At 40.3% G+C, this 17245-nt stretch overlaps 1 protein-coding gene across 1 annotated transcript; it reads right to left on the reverse strand.

Moving 5' to 3' along the window:
* Positions 1-6648: 6648 nt before the first annotated feature.
* Positions 6649-16389, reverse strand: dctn4 (dynactin 4). Its single transcript, XM_073487043.1, has 13 exons — positions 16218-16389; positions 15401-15471; positions 15075-15253; positions 14852-14895; positions 14140-14247; positions 12818-12891; positions 11792-11904; positions 11589-11698; positions 11402-11475; positions 10905-10959; positions 10502-10609; positions 8273-8370; positions 6649-8139 (listed from the first exon to the last, which is right to left on the reverse strand). Exons 1-13 carry the CDS (start codon positions 16350-16352, stop codon positions 7920-7922), a joined length of 1389 nt encoding a protein of 462 aa, XP_073343144.1. The 5' UTR covers positions 16353-16389; the 3' UTR covers positions 6649-7919.
* Positions 16390-17245: the final 856 nt, after the last annotated feature.

Below are 17245 nucleotides of genomic sequence, written 5' to 3' on the forward strand. Positions count from 1 at the left end.
CCAACTGGGAACTTGGAAATTCCCACTTCCCAGTTTAAATGTAACGTATCAAAAGTTCAACATTAAGTTCTCCACAAAGGTAAAATTCATGAAGTTACCCCAACAGGAAATAAACAGTGACATTATTTAGACTGTTTAGCTTGGTTATCATTAAACAGATCAAATAAAAAAAACATTCAACAATCACAAAACAGCTGAAATAATGAAGAGTATGTACAGATTAAGCTCGGAGGGCATTTTGGGAAGTAGATCAAAGATGCCTGTCAGTATTTGCTCGGTCACAGATCTGACAAAATGGTGGATGTAACATTGACAGTTTAACTATTGAACTGTGCAAGTTCGCCCGCCTATGAGCAACATAATTCAACTGATTAACTGCTGGATGGTCAATAAAATACTGTTGTAAATCACAGGTTGTTGACCGTTTTGGCTTTTGACCCATACTTGTGACCTCTCATCACAGGGTATGGCCTTAGTGCAGTCGTGGGATGTAAGTAATGATTTTTTTCCTTTCTCAGATGTGTCTCATTTGATGGACTTTTAAAAGGCCTGAAGGTACAAATATACCACAAGGAAAACAAGCAAAAATGAGAGAAAAGTAAGAATAAATTAACAATTCTCCCTGACAGGATTATTCATCATTCCTTTAATCATCTTGAGATGCCTTAGGGGCAAATGTCTGCTTTAAATTACATAAATACATCTAATATATGCTATCTCTTGTGCATAAGACAGTATAATTATGTATAAACCCGCACTAACACTCCATGTTGATATAAAAGCATTGAAATCTGTTGTTGTTTACTCACACTGCAGTGTACTCAGAGCTCCTTCTGCAGGGGCTTTTTATTGTCCTCTAGCCTTTTAAGGGCCTCTCAGCCTGTGCAATGTGCCACTGATAGAGTCTACAACAAATCCCCATCTACAGTTTGACATTTCATATTCCTGCCCTGTAAATCCAATGAAGCTCTCATTGATTCCCTACATTGATTTAACTTAGCCTCTCCTGGGTGAAATACAGCGCTGCTCAGTGATGGGAACTTGTGTGTGTGTGTATACTGGATGTGGATATACAGTATTTGTGGTGTGATGGTGGGTCGTGCTGGGCTGGGCTTCTGTGGGTTTGGCCGCACGCCCTGGGACGGCTGCAAAGCGGAAACCAGCCCTCTGTCTTCAGCATCCATCCACACATTCTCAGCTGCCAGTACGCTATCAGCAGGATCTAATGGGGCTTACAGTAGCTGCCCAAGGTGCCTCCGGCTATACCATCCACTATGAGACAACAATAGTACTTCTGCTACAAGTGATGCCCTAATTGAAATCCGTTATTTATTGAACTTGTATTATTGCTGGCGTGTGGCTGAATGTCTTTGGGGTGTGTAATTCATTTTGGAAATTAATAAACCTTGTTTAGGTGGATACTTTTAGACCACAGAGCATTATCTTGTACTGGGCATCACTGAATTAAGATCTTAGTGTGGCAGCTGCACAACTCCTTTCTATAAATGTCAGGGGAACTCAAGCTCTCCTCTGTTTGCTTATTTAAGCAAATAAATTAGTGTAATTTATGTTGCAGTGTGAAATGTCCTGTGACTGGAATTATGTGTCTGTACAAAGAGACCCAAAGCCCTCTGGAAAGTTCAGGTCTATGTGTGACTGTGGCAGCATGCTCAAGCTCAAGTTCACCGCCAAAGTGTCAGCACAACTCAGCACACACTTGTGTTCATGCTAGTGAAAATTGCCCTTCTTTTAAATCTGGGAAATACACTTATTTGTTTCTTACAGAGTTACATGGGAAGATTGATATCTCTACAACATCGCTACGCTAATTATGACGCTATATGCAGCAGCCGCTTAAAGGTGCAATATGTAAGAATCAGCCGCCTTTCAAATTCATACTCAAAACAAATAGGGGGCAGCTTATTAACATGAACTGCTACCAATTGTAGCTTCTGCTAGCTAGTCCATCAGCAGTTCACATTGTTCATAGTGTTTTTGTCATTTCAGAGGTATCTACTTTTTGACCTCTCTCCTACGGTTTGGGAAGGGAACCAAGTGATGGAGTAACATACAGAGTAACATATGGTCAAAACATTACATCATTCTCTGAACTAGACTAATCCTGATTGTCTGATTTCAATTATACTCTGGTCTTTCCATGAAGTGGTAGATGCCAAACAAACAGCAGACTTTCAGCCCTCCAGTGCCTTCAGTGATCCCCCTGAGGCCCCACTCTGTGGCGCAGGCCTTGGCTCGGGGCGCTGACACTCTTGTGCCCCAACACACGTAATGCACCCGGTGAGCAATTGAGCAAATAATAAATGAAAGCACGGAGCACAGGCCCGTAGTATGAGTCTCTGACAGGGGCCTCGGAGGGGGTGTCGAGGGTCAGCTGCTTTCTCAGAGCGATCTTTTTCAACTCAGGCGTCCAAAGTCAACATTCCAACTAACCTACAGCCATCAGAATGCAGACAGAGAATGAAAGCGAGAGGAAATGGAGGGTGATTGAGAGAAAATGACAAAAAGGGTACCATAGAGAAGGGGGGATTGGGGTTCCTCTTGAAAAGCTAAGGTTTCACAGGTTTGGCTCTCCCAGCTTTGGAAGCCCACATGCCTACAGTTATTCATCTGGGTAGACATCATCAGTTACCTCTAATTAACCAGATGATGGTCTGGTGAGCCGAAAATGAGGGAGGCGATTAATCACTCAGAGCACCTCAAGGCCTACTGCTCAACCTAAGAAAGTGGGATGTAAAGGAAAAAAGAGCTCCTGGGTCTTTTGTGCTTCTTCTCCTCACGCCCCAGAAATATGACATGTCCAAACTATTCCGGGAAGACGTGAAGAGACTCCTCTGAGGATTCATGTTGACAATATCTATCCACCTGACAGATCTAATGAAGGAGGCAGACCTCATGCATAAACAGTACACACTGTACAGTTGATCCATGACAGTACATAGAGAAATGATAGTCGTGCAGACTTCTAGATGCCATCTTTTTATTAGATGGAGGGAATTTACTGCTGCTGTGGAGGTGTAGCTTTCCTTTTTACTTGCTTGTGTCATGCTTCCTCTGTGGGGTGAGTTACTGGCGGTTTGGGCGCTGACGTAATTGCGGAAAGGTCCTGGGTGCAGTCAAACTTGTAATTCTGTGAGGAATTTCTCATCTGGTCAAGGCTGGCCGGGTCTGTCTTTATAAATAAAGATGTTAGTCTTCAAAAGAGGCAAAACAGAGGAAGAGGAAAGGAGAGACATGAAAGTCTTTTCACTAAGCCACTTACTTAGTCGACACTGCTGGAACACCCTGATATTAATTTCTAATCCCCTTAACATGCTCACAGGTCAAATTTCTGTGCTGTTTACAGAATGAGGTTCTACAAATAAGAACACGCTGATGCCGAGCATGAAATAATTCGAGTCTTGATCCAGGAAAATATTATCCTAACCAGAAGAATGCAGAATTTGTCCTCCAGACGGTGTTTTTGGGCATCATTCAAGCTCTGCTCATGAGTCAGTCAGAGGGTTTCTGCATAAATCTCCTCGGCTATATGCAATTCAGTCATCTTCACTCTCTGTCTTCTCTGTTTATTTAAATTACGGCCACGACTATGTATATACGAGTGAGTTCATCTCTTTTAATAAAATATGATATTCCCAGCAGGAAAGCAATCTCCCAGCAAGTGCAGGTACAGCACACCACTGCAGTGCACTGAGAGTCGGCTACTGCTCTCATCAGCTGTGCTTGAAGTGGGAGTCTGGGCTGTTTCAGTGGCTCTGACCTGCTCCATGTGTGCTTTATTACCTCATCTTCAGCGGTGATTTATGGCTCGCACACAGGCCACTCTTCTGAGCTGTTTATATCTACTGAAGATAAAAGAAAATCATGGCTTTATTACCCAGACCGAGTGGGTCTGTTTACACAGCAGACGGGCCTCAGCTGCACCAGGCCTGCATCGCACAGATCTGATCTGCCTTTTCAGAGGCAATAAACTGTCCCATGTGCGCAAAGCATCACCAAGCAGGGCCGATATGTGTTAAATACAAAATGTTATCTGTTGGAACACAAATTCCATTAGTCTACTCCCGCTGTTGACAAGGAGACATTTTATCCTCATGACTCATATCCTGAAAAAAAAAAAAAAAAAGAAAAAACCCATCTAGCTGTGCTGGGGTTATTATTAAAATATCTCTGTCTGGATCTCGGTGCTTTTTAACTTCTCAGCCAAACATTACTGTAATCACATTTACTGTTTTAGCTTGTCGGGTCATTCAAGAGCATACTGAAGAACACATGTCCCTGTGTGCTCTCTTATGTTTTTCCAAAGCTCTCTCCCCTGCAGCTGCTCTGTAAAAACTGTTTGCCTGCAGCGCCACCCTGTGGGGAGAATGAATATAGAGCAGACGCACAGAGGAGCTTCACTCACCATATTTCAGACAGTGATGGAATGTAACTAAGTACTAAAGTACTGTACTTGAGTACAATTTCGTGGTACTTGTTCTTGAGTATTTCCATTTTCTGCCACTTTATACTTCCACTCCACTACATTTTGGAGATAAATATTGTACTGAAAATACTGTGATGAAGTCATTTTTTGGGGTAACTGTACTTTTGAGTCTGTTATTTTACTCATACTTAAGTATGCATTACACCAGATCATCTATTTAGTTACTTTTGACATCATTATTGAGTACTGAGTTACGGAAGCCCTAAAGGGCCATGCATTCATACATTTTATTTCCTCCGTTTTCCCATGATAACGAGTTAATTTCATTTGTTTTCTCGAGATCTCGAGTTATTATCTCGAAATAACAACTGCCGTTTTCCCGAGATAACGGGATAATTTTCTCGAGATCTCGAGATAACGAAACTTTGTTTTCCCGAGATAACGATATAATTAATTCGAGATCTCGAGATAATGACAGTGATATGATAGGCCTGAGATTATGGAGACACTGGGACCTCGTAGCTGGTCAGCTACGACAACATCAGGCTCACTTAGATTGACATTGCTACACTGAATGATGTTTCCTGCAATGATTTAATATACTACACTACCCTTTTGTTTTCTACGGAAGCCCTAAAGGGCCATGCATTCATACATTTTATTTCCTCCGTTTTCCCGTGATAACGAGTTAATTTCATTTATTTTCTCAAGATCTCGAGTTATATCTCGAAATAACAACTGCCATTTTCCCGAGATAACGGGATGATTTTCCCGAGATCTCGAGATAACGAAACTTTGTTTTCCCGAGATAACGATATAATTAATTCGAGATCTTGAGAAAACAAAACGATAGTGTAGTATATTAAATCATTGCAGGAAACATCATTCAGTGTAGCGATGTCAGGGGAGCAGGAGCATATCGATCACATATCTTTTCAATCAAGGCCTGACACAGGCTGAAATAGCATTACATCTTGCTATTAAAGATAATATACACATTAGTGTGCGTTATCTAAAAAGACAGTTAGCAAGGCTTCAGCTATATCAGCGGCGCAATCTAAGTGAGCCTGATGTCGTCGTTAACTACATAGCCGACCAGCTACGAGGTCCCGGGCGTCTCCATAATCTCAGGCCTATCATATCACAGTCATTATCTCGAGATCTCGAATTAATTATATCGTTATCTTGGGAAAACAAAAATTTTCGTTATCTCGAGATCTCGAAAAAATTATCCCGTTATCTCGGGAAAATGGCAGTTGTTATTTCGAGATAATAACTTGAGATCTCGAGAAAACAAATTAAATTAACTCGTTATCACGGGAAAACGGAGGAAATAAAATGTATGAATGCATGGCCCTTTAGGGCTTCTGTAGTTTTCTCAAGATCTCGAGAAAATTATCCCGTTATCTCGGGAAAACGGCAGTTGTTATTTCGAGATAATAACTCGAGAGATATCTCGAGAAAACAAATGAAATTAACTCGTTATCACGGGAAAACAGAGGAAATAAAATGTATGAATGCATGGCCCTTTAGGGCTTCCGTACTGAGTACAATTTGAATAACATCTAAACCTTTCATCTGCATTTTTGTAGCCAATAAAGCTATCTGATCACAAATGGGCCAATTTGATTGATTGCCTGCTATTGGTGAAGCATTAATCATCAACGGTTAAAAAGTAACTAATGCTCCGAGTTGCCTTTGAAAAGAATTTCTAGTACTTTTACTTAAGTATTATTATAACACCAGTAGTTTTACTTGCAGTGCTCTTTCCACCACCGGTTCTTTTTACTCCACTATTATTGGATCACTTTAGTTACTTGTAACTTTGCAGAGTGCATTCTATAGAGCCAAAGTTATGCATTTTTAAAGCAATCAGCAATCAGATAAAAAGAAACGTGATAATCCGACAAATACTGAATATCAGATCTGAAATGTGTTTATACAGTACAGGACATTTCATTCCCAAAGGCAACCCAGAGTGTATATATACATGTAAATGTATTTATAATTTATCGTATACTTAATGACTTTCACTCTGCGTACGGGTGACTGTCACTTTTACCGAAGTCATGTTTTAACATTAACATTTAATATTTCATCTTTACTTTTCCTCAAGTATGACTTTTGAGTACTTTTCACAACACTGGACTCAAAGAGCTTTGAAAAGTCAAGTCAGCCCAAGAAAAAAAAAAGGTCGAGAGGTGTTACAGTATCATATTAGTTTATTAACCAGTACAGAGGGTTAACTGTTGGTTGGAAGGCTCTGTTTTACTAACACACTTGAGACCAAACATGACAGCAGCTTACGATATACACCGACAGAGCGGTCAGTGAAGTCTACAAAACCAAACATTTTGAATCAGAAAAAAGAATTATAGTGTCTCAGTACATTTAAATGATGAACACTTCATTTGTAATTTACAGAGCTTCTTATACATCCTCTCCACAGTGCCAATGAAGGTTTGACTTCAGACTATAGTAAAATGACAGGTAGGTATCACCTTCAACCCAAGAGGAACCTTTCTGATAAGAAAACAGTATAGGATCAGTGATGACATTGTCTAACATGTGCGATATTCACTATAGTTGAAGCATGCGAGTTAATACGATACTATCGTTTGCAGAAAAGGATGTTGACGAGGATACGTAAGCGAAAAGCGCAGAGGCGTGTGCTGCACTGTTGGGAGTTGTTCAGATTGTTCTTTATTATAATTTCTGATTCTGCTCATCGACATCACTTATTGTCTAAAGTTTCTGTAATCTGGATGTTGTTGTATTAATGTGTAACCACTCACTCTTATCTTTGAACAAAAACTGCAATTTTCTACATAAATTAAAAAACAATTTTTTAAAGCTAATAGATTCAATAAGACAAAACACACAAGTGTTGAGACAGAGGCTGGGAAGTTAAGAGTTGCTTTGCCATTTAAGAAAATACTGTATGTACAACCGTGACAAATCCTTTTTCACATTCCAGCAACAGAAAACACGTGAAACTTAACAAAACATTTAATTATAAGTAATTACATGAATATATAAGGTTCTGTTTGCTTTGAATAACCTCACACTAAAAGTGCCTTTTACTGATAGATTGTATAGTGTTTAAGGATGATGATGGTGAAATACAGTACTGTAAAAGTTCCATGTTTTTCATATTTCATATAGCAACATTAAAGCAAACAAAAAAAGTCATTAAGTGAGGTTAAACTTGATGAACTTATCTGGTAGCCTATATTGCGTTATGGTTTCATAAAGATCTATAACTTGGAGTATCACGCAATCACGCTCTGCAATGTATCCGATGATGCAACTTAAGAAAAAAATGACTGTATGCCAAGTAGATCTGAAAAAAATGTTACAGATCAATAAGCAGAATCAGAAATCATTTGTAATATTAAATTCATCCCACAGTTCACAGAAATTAGTTCAAAGAACCCAACACTATACTGTTTGATGGTGAATGGAGTATTCATGTTCAGGGAGCGAGTGGTCCCAGACTCAGCTCTACATGGTGCGTGAGCCAAATGGCCTCGGTAGTGGGTTCGGCTCCCTCCTCGCTCGGCCTGATGGGAGCCGCGAGGTTGCGGAAGTCGTGTCGGATCTTCAATGAAACCATGACGTCGGCATCCTCTTCTTTCTGAGGGATCACTTTGATGAAGAAACCAATCTTGTTGGATTTCCTGAAGGCAACAACACTGTGGAAGAGACAGAGGGATCGGGTTAATAGTTACCTCATGCTATTAATTCTTTGTGAGGGTGTGTGTCTGTCTGTGTGTGTCTCTTTGTGTGTGTCTGTCTGTGTGTGTCTGTCTGTGTGTATTAACTTACTCTGGGTCATCTTGGAAGTCTTGAGGTTCAGCCAGTTCATCATACTCAGCAGCAGCATCCTTTCCTGCCAACACCAGTTCCTTGGTGGGTACTAGAACCTAAAAAAAAACAAAAAACAGAGCCAACATTCAATAAGATTTTTGAAAGTCATATTACTTTTCTGTTTCCAGGCGTGTGAATGTCAGTGTATATTGACATTCTGATTCTGTCGGAAAACAGAATCTAACAACTGAAAAATGTGTTTGCATACTTCACTTGGATGTCTGACCTTAACTGTACAGAATGATTTATGTTCAGAGTTCGACACTAGGTTGTTTTCACATTGATTTGCTGAAGGAGGAAAGTTTTTCGGTTCTACCTTAAGTCTGAGTATGAGGCGTTTAAGTACGAGCATGATTCCTTGACATCATAACTAATTGGGGAAGCCGATCGTGTTCCGATATGCAAATGCACACGATTGATGTTGGAAATTGAAGACTTCGGTGCACATACATTAAGAATAGACTGTTAGATGAAGTGAGAGACATCTTTTGGTCTGTAGTTAATCTTTTGAAGTGTAAAAAATTTAATTTCCATAGATTCTGGTGTTGCTCAATAAGGAAGAAATAGATGTAACTCGAGAATTCAATAGAAAGAAAGAGAAAAAACTGGTAAATGAACTTTATGTGCTTCATTACAGACACAAATTGTTATACCATGAGGAGCATTTTCATGTTTTAACACAAAAACGGTTGATAAAAAAACAAAACAAGGGTACAATTAACAATGTAATGTAAACTATTCGGTTAGTCATAGTACAGATCCAAATAATCCCTTCACTTGTTTTTGCTCTGGTCTGTTCCTTTGGGTGTCTGACTACAGCTTGGGGCTCTATGGATTACCACTTTGTCATTTTTTGTCATATGAGGAGGCCTTTGTGAAGTTTCTAAAAGCACCATTTGCGCCTAGAATTATTCAACATTAATCGTTAAACGCCGTTAAGAATTCCCTCCCATCCCTACTTTTCAGTGTCCTAAAAATCTGGTGTCAATACAACTGATTTATGTTTGCACTACTCAGAAAACAAGTCAATGTCATCTGTGAGGGACAAAAGGAATCTCAATCACATTTACGAGTAAAATAAATGATCCGACTATCATCAGCAAGCTTACATAATGTTCAGATGCAACACATAATATATATCGAAAGAGGTGAGCCAAGCCATCCCTGGAAAGTGCTGGTCGATGAAATCAACCAGGCATGGCTCTCACTGCCCTCCAGGTGTTTGAATATCAGATCAAGCAGAATGACAGGACTGCACACTCTGTTTGGCCTTAATGTGAGTGGAAATGGGTCATGAAGATGCTCTGTTTTGGCCAGGAGCTCTTCCTTACCCTGTCCATGACTTCATCACTAAAGAGGCCAAGACAAACAGCCTGTAGTCACCGAGAGCCTCGCAGCGGCTGCTGGCAACAGGCAGTTCAGCAGACCGTCTACCACAGGAGCACGGCAGTCTTAGCTGCACGCGTGACAGCTGACAGATGGAGGTAAAAATGGGACACAACTACTCTGCATATGAGATGATGACAAGGCTACCTATTCCGCAAGGAACAGGCAGTGTGAAGGAGCTGAAGAGTCTAAAGCTGGTTGGCAATAAAATGCAGAATATTTAAGAGCAGGCAGGTGGTAAACACCAGCCACAATCTGTGACTCTGCCTGTTTCTTCTGTACTTCTGCTCCAATCATTCATGTTTTGACACCATGTGGGGCAGAAGTGCTCCCGAACACACAGCCCTGACATATAATTCATTACCTTACAAAGTAGTTTTTGTAAAAGGCTGTGTATCCAACAGACAGCAAGGGACAAAGTTATGATCCTACTGAAATGTTTTTGACCACCTAACAAATTCAAGTCCAATATTCAGCTCTCTTCTGGCTCAGGATTAGTCTTCACTTACTCCAGAGAGAAATATCTGATTTTTAAATTTCAGATTTAACATATTCTTCAGGTTAAGCATGAATATAATTAACTATTGATTTTTTTAGCTTCAAGTCTCATTAAAGACAAACAGGCGCAGTCTCTTGTTAGCCTGCCTGAAAGTCAATGAAAGGCACTCCATTATTCCATCAGTGTTTAAATCATAGTGTCAATGTTTGATAGCCACTGTGAGAGTAATGAGTATTTGTGCAGTAGCCACTACTTGATATTTTCTGTGACTACAAATAAAATGACAAAGTATAGTGAAATACCTTGGCAGTGCTGTTGATGTCATCAGGATCTTCCTCCTCACAGGCAGACAGTGTGACATGGGTGATGTTCTCCACTGGGTTGGTCAGGGTCAGAAGCACTTGGCTCTCCTAAATAAACAGGATAAGGGAAAAGAGAGAAGTTAAGAGTCCACTTATACTTCGGTCACACTGCACAACTTTTAAAGACTTCAGATCTCTGTGAAGTTCACACTAAAAAGCTTCTTCTACTCGAATATCTTGAAGTCATTGTGGTTTGCACTAGGTTTTATTAACAAAGTTGAATACTTGGTTTTAGCAGCTGTGTTACTGCAAGACTCCACTTATTGAGGTGAAGATTATGAGCAGAATGAATACAACATGTAACAGATATACTTGACATGACAGAGGCAGTGCACAAACTGACCTTCATGTACCGGAGATTTGGAATGGACATAATTCTCACTTCAGGGATGTAACTCCTGTGGAGGAACAGGCAGAAGGACAATCATTACACAACAACCACATTAATAAAAAGTTAAGAGTTTGTCTTGCCAAATAAAAATAAAAAGGAACTCCTAAAAACACCCTCACGCTATTTGAACATTACAGATTACCCCAAAACAGTTAACAGAGGCAACTGAGTTTATTTTCTAGGACACTGCTTTAGATATTGTGTAATCTTTGGTTATTTTCCATTTAAAAATGTGAAAAATCTGTTTAAGATTTAGCTACTTTCACATGAAAAATTTCCTGAACATGTGCTCATAATTGCACTAGGCTAAAATCAAACTTTGGGGGATCTTAATCTAATTAAACTACATGGAGCTTCAGGCTCATTTTCATGTTTTCCATTAATTAAAATAAGATCAACATCATCGTGAAAACACGTGTTTAGGACAGAATCTGATGACCGATACTCACACTGCCACCAGCTGAATTTTAAACTTGATTGAAGTGGGATTAAACTCTGGCTTGCTCAAGTTGTGCTCACATTTCTGGAGGAGAAAATTAAGAAAAAAGAAAAATTATTATCTTAATGTGCATCTACATGAAGACAACAGACTTTAATTGAAACGGGAGAGTAAAACCCCCCTGCAGTGGTACGGACCCTGCAGCGAAGTGAGCGCTTCATCAGGAGGTGTTTGTGTCTGGGGTGGAGCTGAGACGCTCCTGCAGGCTGGAAGTCGGGCTGCAGAAGCCTCTGACGCAGCGTGGTCACTGGGAGGACACAATGACACTTTGATTCAGTTCCACCTCAATTATTAGGAAAAAAAACAACGGTATTGATTAGCGGGCTCCAAACAAACTTACCCTCTGGTAAGCTGATGGGCCTAGTGTAACAATCCTCGGGCAGGGGTTCCACTTCATCAAGGGCCTGGGCCGGTTCGATGCTGATCTCCTTCTGGTCCTCGCCCTCTTTAAGGCTGGTGAAGACACAAATACTGCCATCAACAATCTGTCGTATCTCCTATGAAAATGTCATTAATGTAAACTGAATGCTGGCTACACTGTAATGCATAGTGAGACTCAGGCCACATACACGTTACAACAAAGCTACTAACAGTGCAGGTGGTTTGGGTTATGACCTCTTCTGGATGCAGTTTGCTGAGGTAGATGATATATGGTGACTGACTTGTACATCGCATCTATAAACATATGCGTGAGACTTATATGGACATATGTGCTAAATATGTTGTTTACATATTTTGTGATAAATCAGATTATCGTATGCTCAGCCACTCCTAGAATGCATCTTTAGACTTTGAAGAGGCTTTTGAGAAGTTAGTGTTGGTGCCTTCAAGGAACTTTAACATGCAACACTTAACTACTGGACAGCTACCATTTTTTTGAAACAAATTTACATAATAATTTTCATGATGTCCTGACCTGCTTTACATTTGTCTCCTGCATCTGACAGCATACTTTGTCAAAAACACCGCCTTTTGTCAGCCAATTATTAATTTTCAGCTGTGAAGCAGGGTCCTTGAATGCATCTCGCTGGTCAAAGTTAAAAATGGTCTTCGCTCATAACTGCATTACTACAAAGTGATGATGTAACTTTGAAAATAAATAAATAAATAAATAAGGGTGACTAACTGTTCACTGTGATGGATTATATATGTATCTCAAGCCAAGTTTCAAGGCTCTGCTAATTCATTTCCATGGCACACTGGAATTAATGAAACAGTGGCTGCTGGAAGGTAAGAAATCCATTTATCTAAGTCACCAATAATATGTATGTATACTGGATGTGAACATGGAAAACTGTGTTTCTAAACCTAGTTTTACAAGTGCAAAGCAGGAGCAATTTCCAGTATATGACAAAAGACGACTCACGAAAGGCCAGCCAGGCTTGATATGGGAGCTCCAGACCTCTGCCTCTGCAGTCTGGTTCCAAGGCCATATTTTTCCTGAGTGAATTTATAGGACAAAAAAACAAGATCAGTTTCTGCCTGGGAAAATTAAGGAGGATTAAAGAGAATTTATGATATTATCAAATCTACAACCATTTTTCTACACGGCTACTTTTATCTTGACAGCTAAGAGAACTTTTAAAAAACAAAAATGGAAAGAAATGGTACTTGACATTTCAATAAATAATAAATAAGCCAAGAACAATTTCATCTGGTAAGAACCACCAACAGGAGCCTTTCTGTCCAGGGTAGAGGGAGAGTATCAGCTGAAAGTTGAGGACTTGGTATGAAACCTATTTTGATCTGGTTACACAAAGTCTTGTACTTCTTCTCTCCCGCTAATCAACATAAAGGCTCCCATTGTGTGGATCTCAGTCTCATTTATCCAAGGAGACATTCATGTGATCTGTGAGGTCACTCAGGAACAGATTAGACAAGAACAGAGATAAAGAGAAGACAGCACTACTGTAAAGATGAGACTACCCAAGTTGTGAAAAATACAACTCACCACCACATGAATAGTGTGTTGCTGGGGGGTAAAAACCAAAAATATCAGAGTGCATAAGCAAAGGAAAAAAAGAGAGAACAAAGAACCAGGTGAAACCCAAGCGATTTAGCAAACATTAGTGGCATTTGGTGACATGCAGCAACAGCAACAGAAATGCATCAGTGATGGAAAACAACGGCGGGACGTCACAGTGCTCCAGTGTTTAAAAATGGCTCCAATACACAACGACAGGACTGGTTTGCATTATTGGATGTTAATTATTGTAAAAGCAGAATGCAGGAAGTGTAAACTATATGGCAAGAAGCTCCAGAAGCATGAAGACCATGTCCACACCAGGGGGACTGAATATGAAAATGTACATTATCTGCTCTGTTGTCAGACAGAATAAACTGGTGTTTTTCTGTTGCTTTCAAATGTCAATGGATGGAGAATATTTTCAAAGAAACTTCTGAAGCTTTCATATTCATTCTCCTAAGTATAGACATGGTTTCAATCTTGCACTGCAACCAAACACTTCAGCTACTGATATAGCAAATTATTCCCTCCTGCTTTGATTTAAGGTGTGCTAATCACATAATATCGTCTTAAATTCATATCATTGCCGTTTCAAACGGGACCTGTACATTTTGTAACAAATTACAGTGAGACAACAGCTGCTTGGCATTTAAAAAGGTTAAAGAAGAAAGCATGATGACATTCTTGAAAAGGCTGAAGTGGACTCAGAGGGAGCAGAGTACCGAGAACGCCAAAGGCATGCACTGTCGTCTCCTGGCCAACTTCTTCCGGTCTCTTTCCTGCTTCTCTCTGTGGGCCAGCTGCTGGTAATACTCGATCAGCTTGTTGATCTGTAGGGTAAAAAACAATTTCAAAATCATCCAGGGACTGATCATCTATGCTTCCTGTATTCTTATAAAAAAAAGAGAATCGAAGAATTGAACCAGGGTAACCACACACCCTCACCCACAGTACAGTACACACTGATTTTACATCTATGAATGTGATGTACTTCAAAGTAACAATAATCGAGGAAGGCTTTACAGGTTTAAAACGGTTGCATTCCCTCAAAACAACAGTTTAACAGTCTTTAAATTAACTTCAGAAATGTGGAAAAGTGCATAATAATAATCAATTACAATGACAATCACTGAAATAAAACACTTAAAAATGATTTGGTACAATAACTGAAGGTGTTAAGGTCCACAAAAGCACAATATAATTAGCTTTAACCACTAATATATTGTGATGAAATGAAAAAGAAGCATTTATGATTTGTTGCTTGTGGCAGATTGAAGGCCTCAGCAACTACGCATGCAGTTGTCTTTTGCCTCCGGCCGGCTATTTGTGGGTGATACTTATTCAGAAATCATCTACTGAAAAACAAGTAACGCCTCATCAGGAAACATGTGAGCAACTCATGAGAATTTAAGTGACCACAGGGGGAAAACTTACCCGCTGGGTGTGACAGTTCTCTGGCTCTTGCCATCCACCGCTGGCTGCAGTGAACAAAATTGACCAAAACATGAGATTAAGACAAATAACAGCTTTCTCAATGAGCATCTGTGGACCTTCAGCAGGACTTTGACACATTACAGCATTTTTATGCCGTTTATGCCTCTTACTCCTTTTTGAAGTTAAAGTGCTGTAAATATGACCGCATTACATAAGCACCCACCGACTGATTTGTCAGCCATTCCCACATCCCTGGAGGTCCAGCGACAGAAGCCGCAGGCCAGGTAGTAGGCCTTCTTCATGGCCGTCTTCGTAGGGTCATCAGGCAGAGGAGCCGGGATGTTGGTGGCCCGAGTGGACAGTGTGTGCATGCAACATGGGCAATCAAAACAATTCGCACACCTGCGGCAAAGATACAGATAATCAGGAATGAAAGAACGGACAATCATGACATAAATAAGATGAAGTAAGGAGACCACAAAGTCAACAGTGACCTGCAGGAGTACTGTATACTGTAAATATGCAGCTTTCTCTATGCATCAGTCTCACCTGTTCTTTTTAAGCTTTGCCTCTGCAGATGGCATGTTCTCCAGACAGCTTGGACAATAGTGGGAGTCCACCTGGGGTACAAGAGAGGGGTCAGTCTGCAGTTTATTTTTAGCCCTGGCTTCCCAATTGTTGGATTATCAGTGTTCTGCTAACTGCTACATACATAACAGCGATTATCATTGAATATCGTTAGCATTTATTTAGGCAGTGTGGTACAATGACCAAGAGAGGTACCAATTCTGCTTTTATGACGCAAGGCAGATGGTTAATGGTATGAACTGTCAGTACTCCCGTATTTACAAAGACGAATCACTGACTGGTGATATGAGGTTGCAATAGATGAAACAGCTAGCTAAATCAGTCTGGGTGTGGTGTCCATAACTGTTAGCCACGTTAACAAGCCGTATTTAGACAGTGATGACGTTAGCTGTGGTGGACTAACGTTATAATAGAAAGATTATAATATAATAGACATGCTGTTCATATTCTTTACATGTGAGCAAACTGAACACTTTAACGTCAACCTCAAAGAATAGCAAGAGCTTGCTAGCTTGTTGGCCCATTAGCGCTGAGCTCGCCATAACGCTAACTCCGACGGAAGTTAAACGTCGCTCACAGCCAATGAGATGAGGAGACTGTAGGAAAGAACCTTGATTGACAAGCAGCTCAGCCATACAGAGCGCGAGGTGCTTGCTCTAACCCCGCCTACTAGTCAAAGCTACTAGCAAGCCGGCTAACAACAAAGTAGCCGCTGACAAATAAAGCTAACAGCTAGCTTGTCAAAACCAGAGGATAGTGAGGAAAAACGTCCACGTACCTCGTGAGACACACATTCCAGAGATCGTAGCTCACTACAGTAGCGACAGAAATACAGCTGAGATAAAGGTGCTCTGATCTTTTTCTCTCCACGAACCAGATAGACGACTCTATCTGGCTGCAGAAGAGACGCCATCTCTGACAGGAGCAGCAGCCGAGTCCGTGGGCTCACTGACTGCACTGCTAGCATGGATGTCACCGCTAGTTGTCTGGCCTCTGAGGAAACACAGTGTGCTCAATGTCGACCTCATGTGGTCGACAGGTGGAACTGCACGCCCCACCCCCAACTGGATTACTGAATAGGCTTACTGTGCATATGCTCAGGGGACTAAGGGGTCAGGGGCCTCCAAAGCCCCTTAAGGGCTTTACAATAATATAATATGCATCACAAGTTTCCTACAGCTTTCTATCATGTGTAAAAATAGAGAAATGTATATCTTAGTCATTTATATTCAATATGTTTTGTGACACATTGTCCTCTTTGTTTCTTGTGTCAGACTTTTGAATAGCTTGTTCCTAGTAGGAACTAAATGAAACAGAAGATGCTCATGTAAGAAAGATATATATGAGCTACAAAAAGAAACTGTGTATTAATTAAAGGTTAATTGTTAGTCTCAGAGGATGACGGAATGAGCTTGTGTATATACAAATATGATTGATGAACCTTTTTTCTTCATCTCTCTGCCTAACAATTTGAAGATCCATTTGCAAATGACAACCTATATTCATATCCAGAACAAAGCATTGCAGTTGCAGTGCAGTTTTCTCCCAACAGCAGCACTTTACATTTGTGGTCAACATCAGAAATGTCTCTGAAGGACATCAAGTAGACGCAAATTGACAATAAGTGCCACAGGTGCAATGCATGATGGGATCCCTTATGTGTCTGTGCCCAGGTGCACATTGTGTTATAATCCATCCATGCCCAAACCAAATTTATTAAGCATGAAAACCCTGCAACATCTTCTTAACTTCGATCATAATTTGTGCAAATCCTGGTAAATAAAAATGTAACTGTGAAAATCCCCA

The sequence above is a fragment of the Pagrus major genome, chromosome 18 (genome assembly GCF_040436345.1).
Source record: "Pagrus major chromosome 18, Pma_NU_1.0".
In the NCBI taxonomy this organism is placed as follows: Eukaryota; Metazoa; Chordata; class Actinopteri; order Spariformes; family Sparidae; genus Pagrus; species Pagrus major.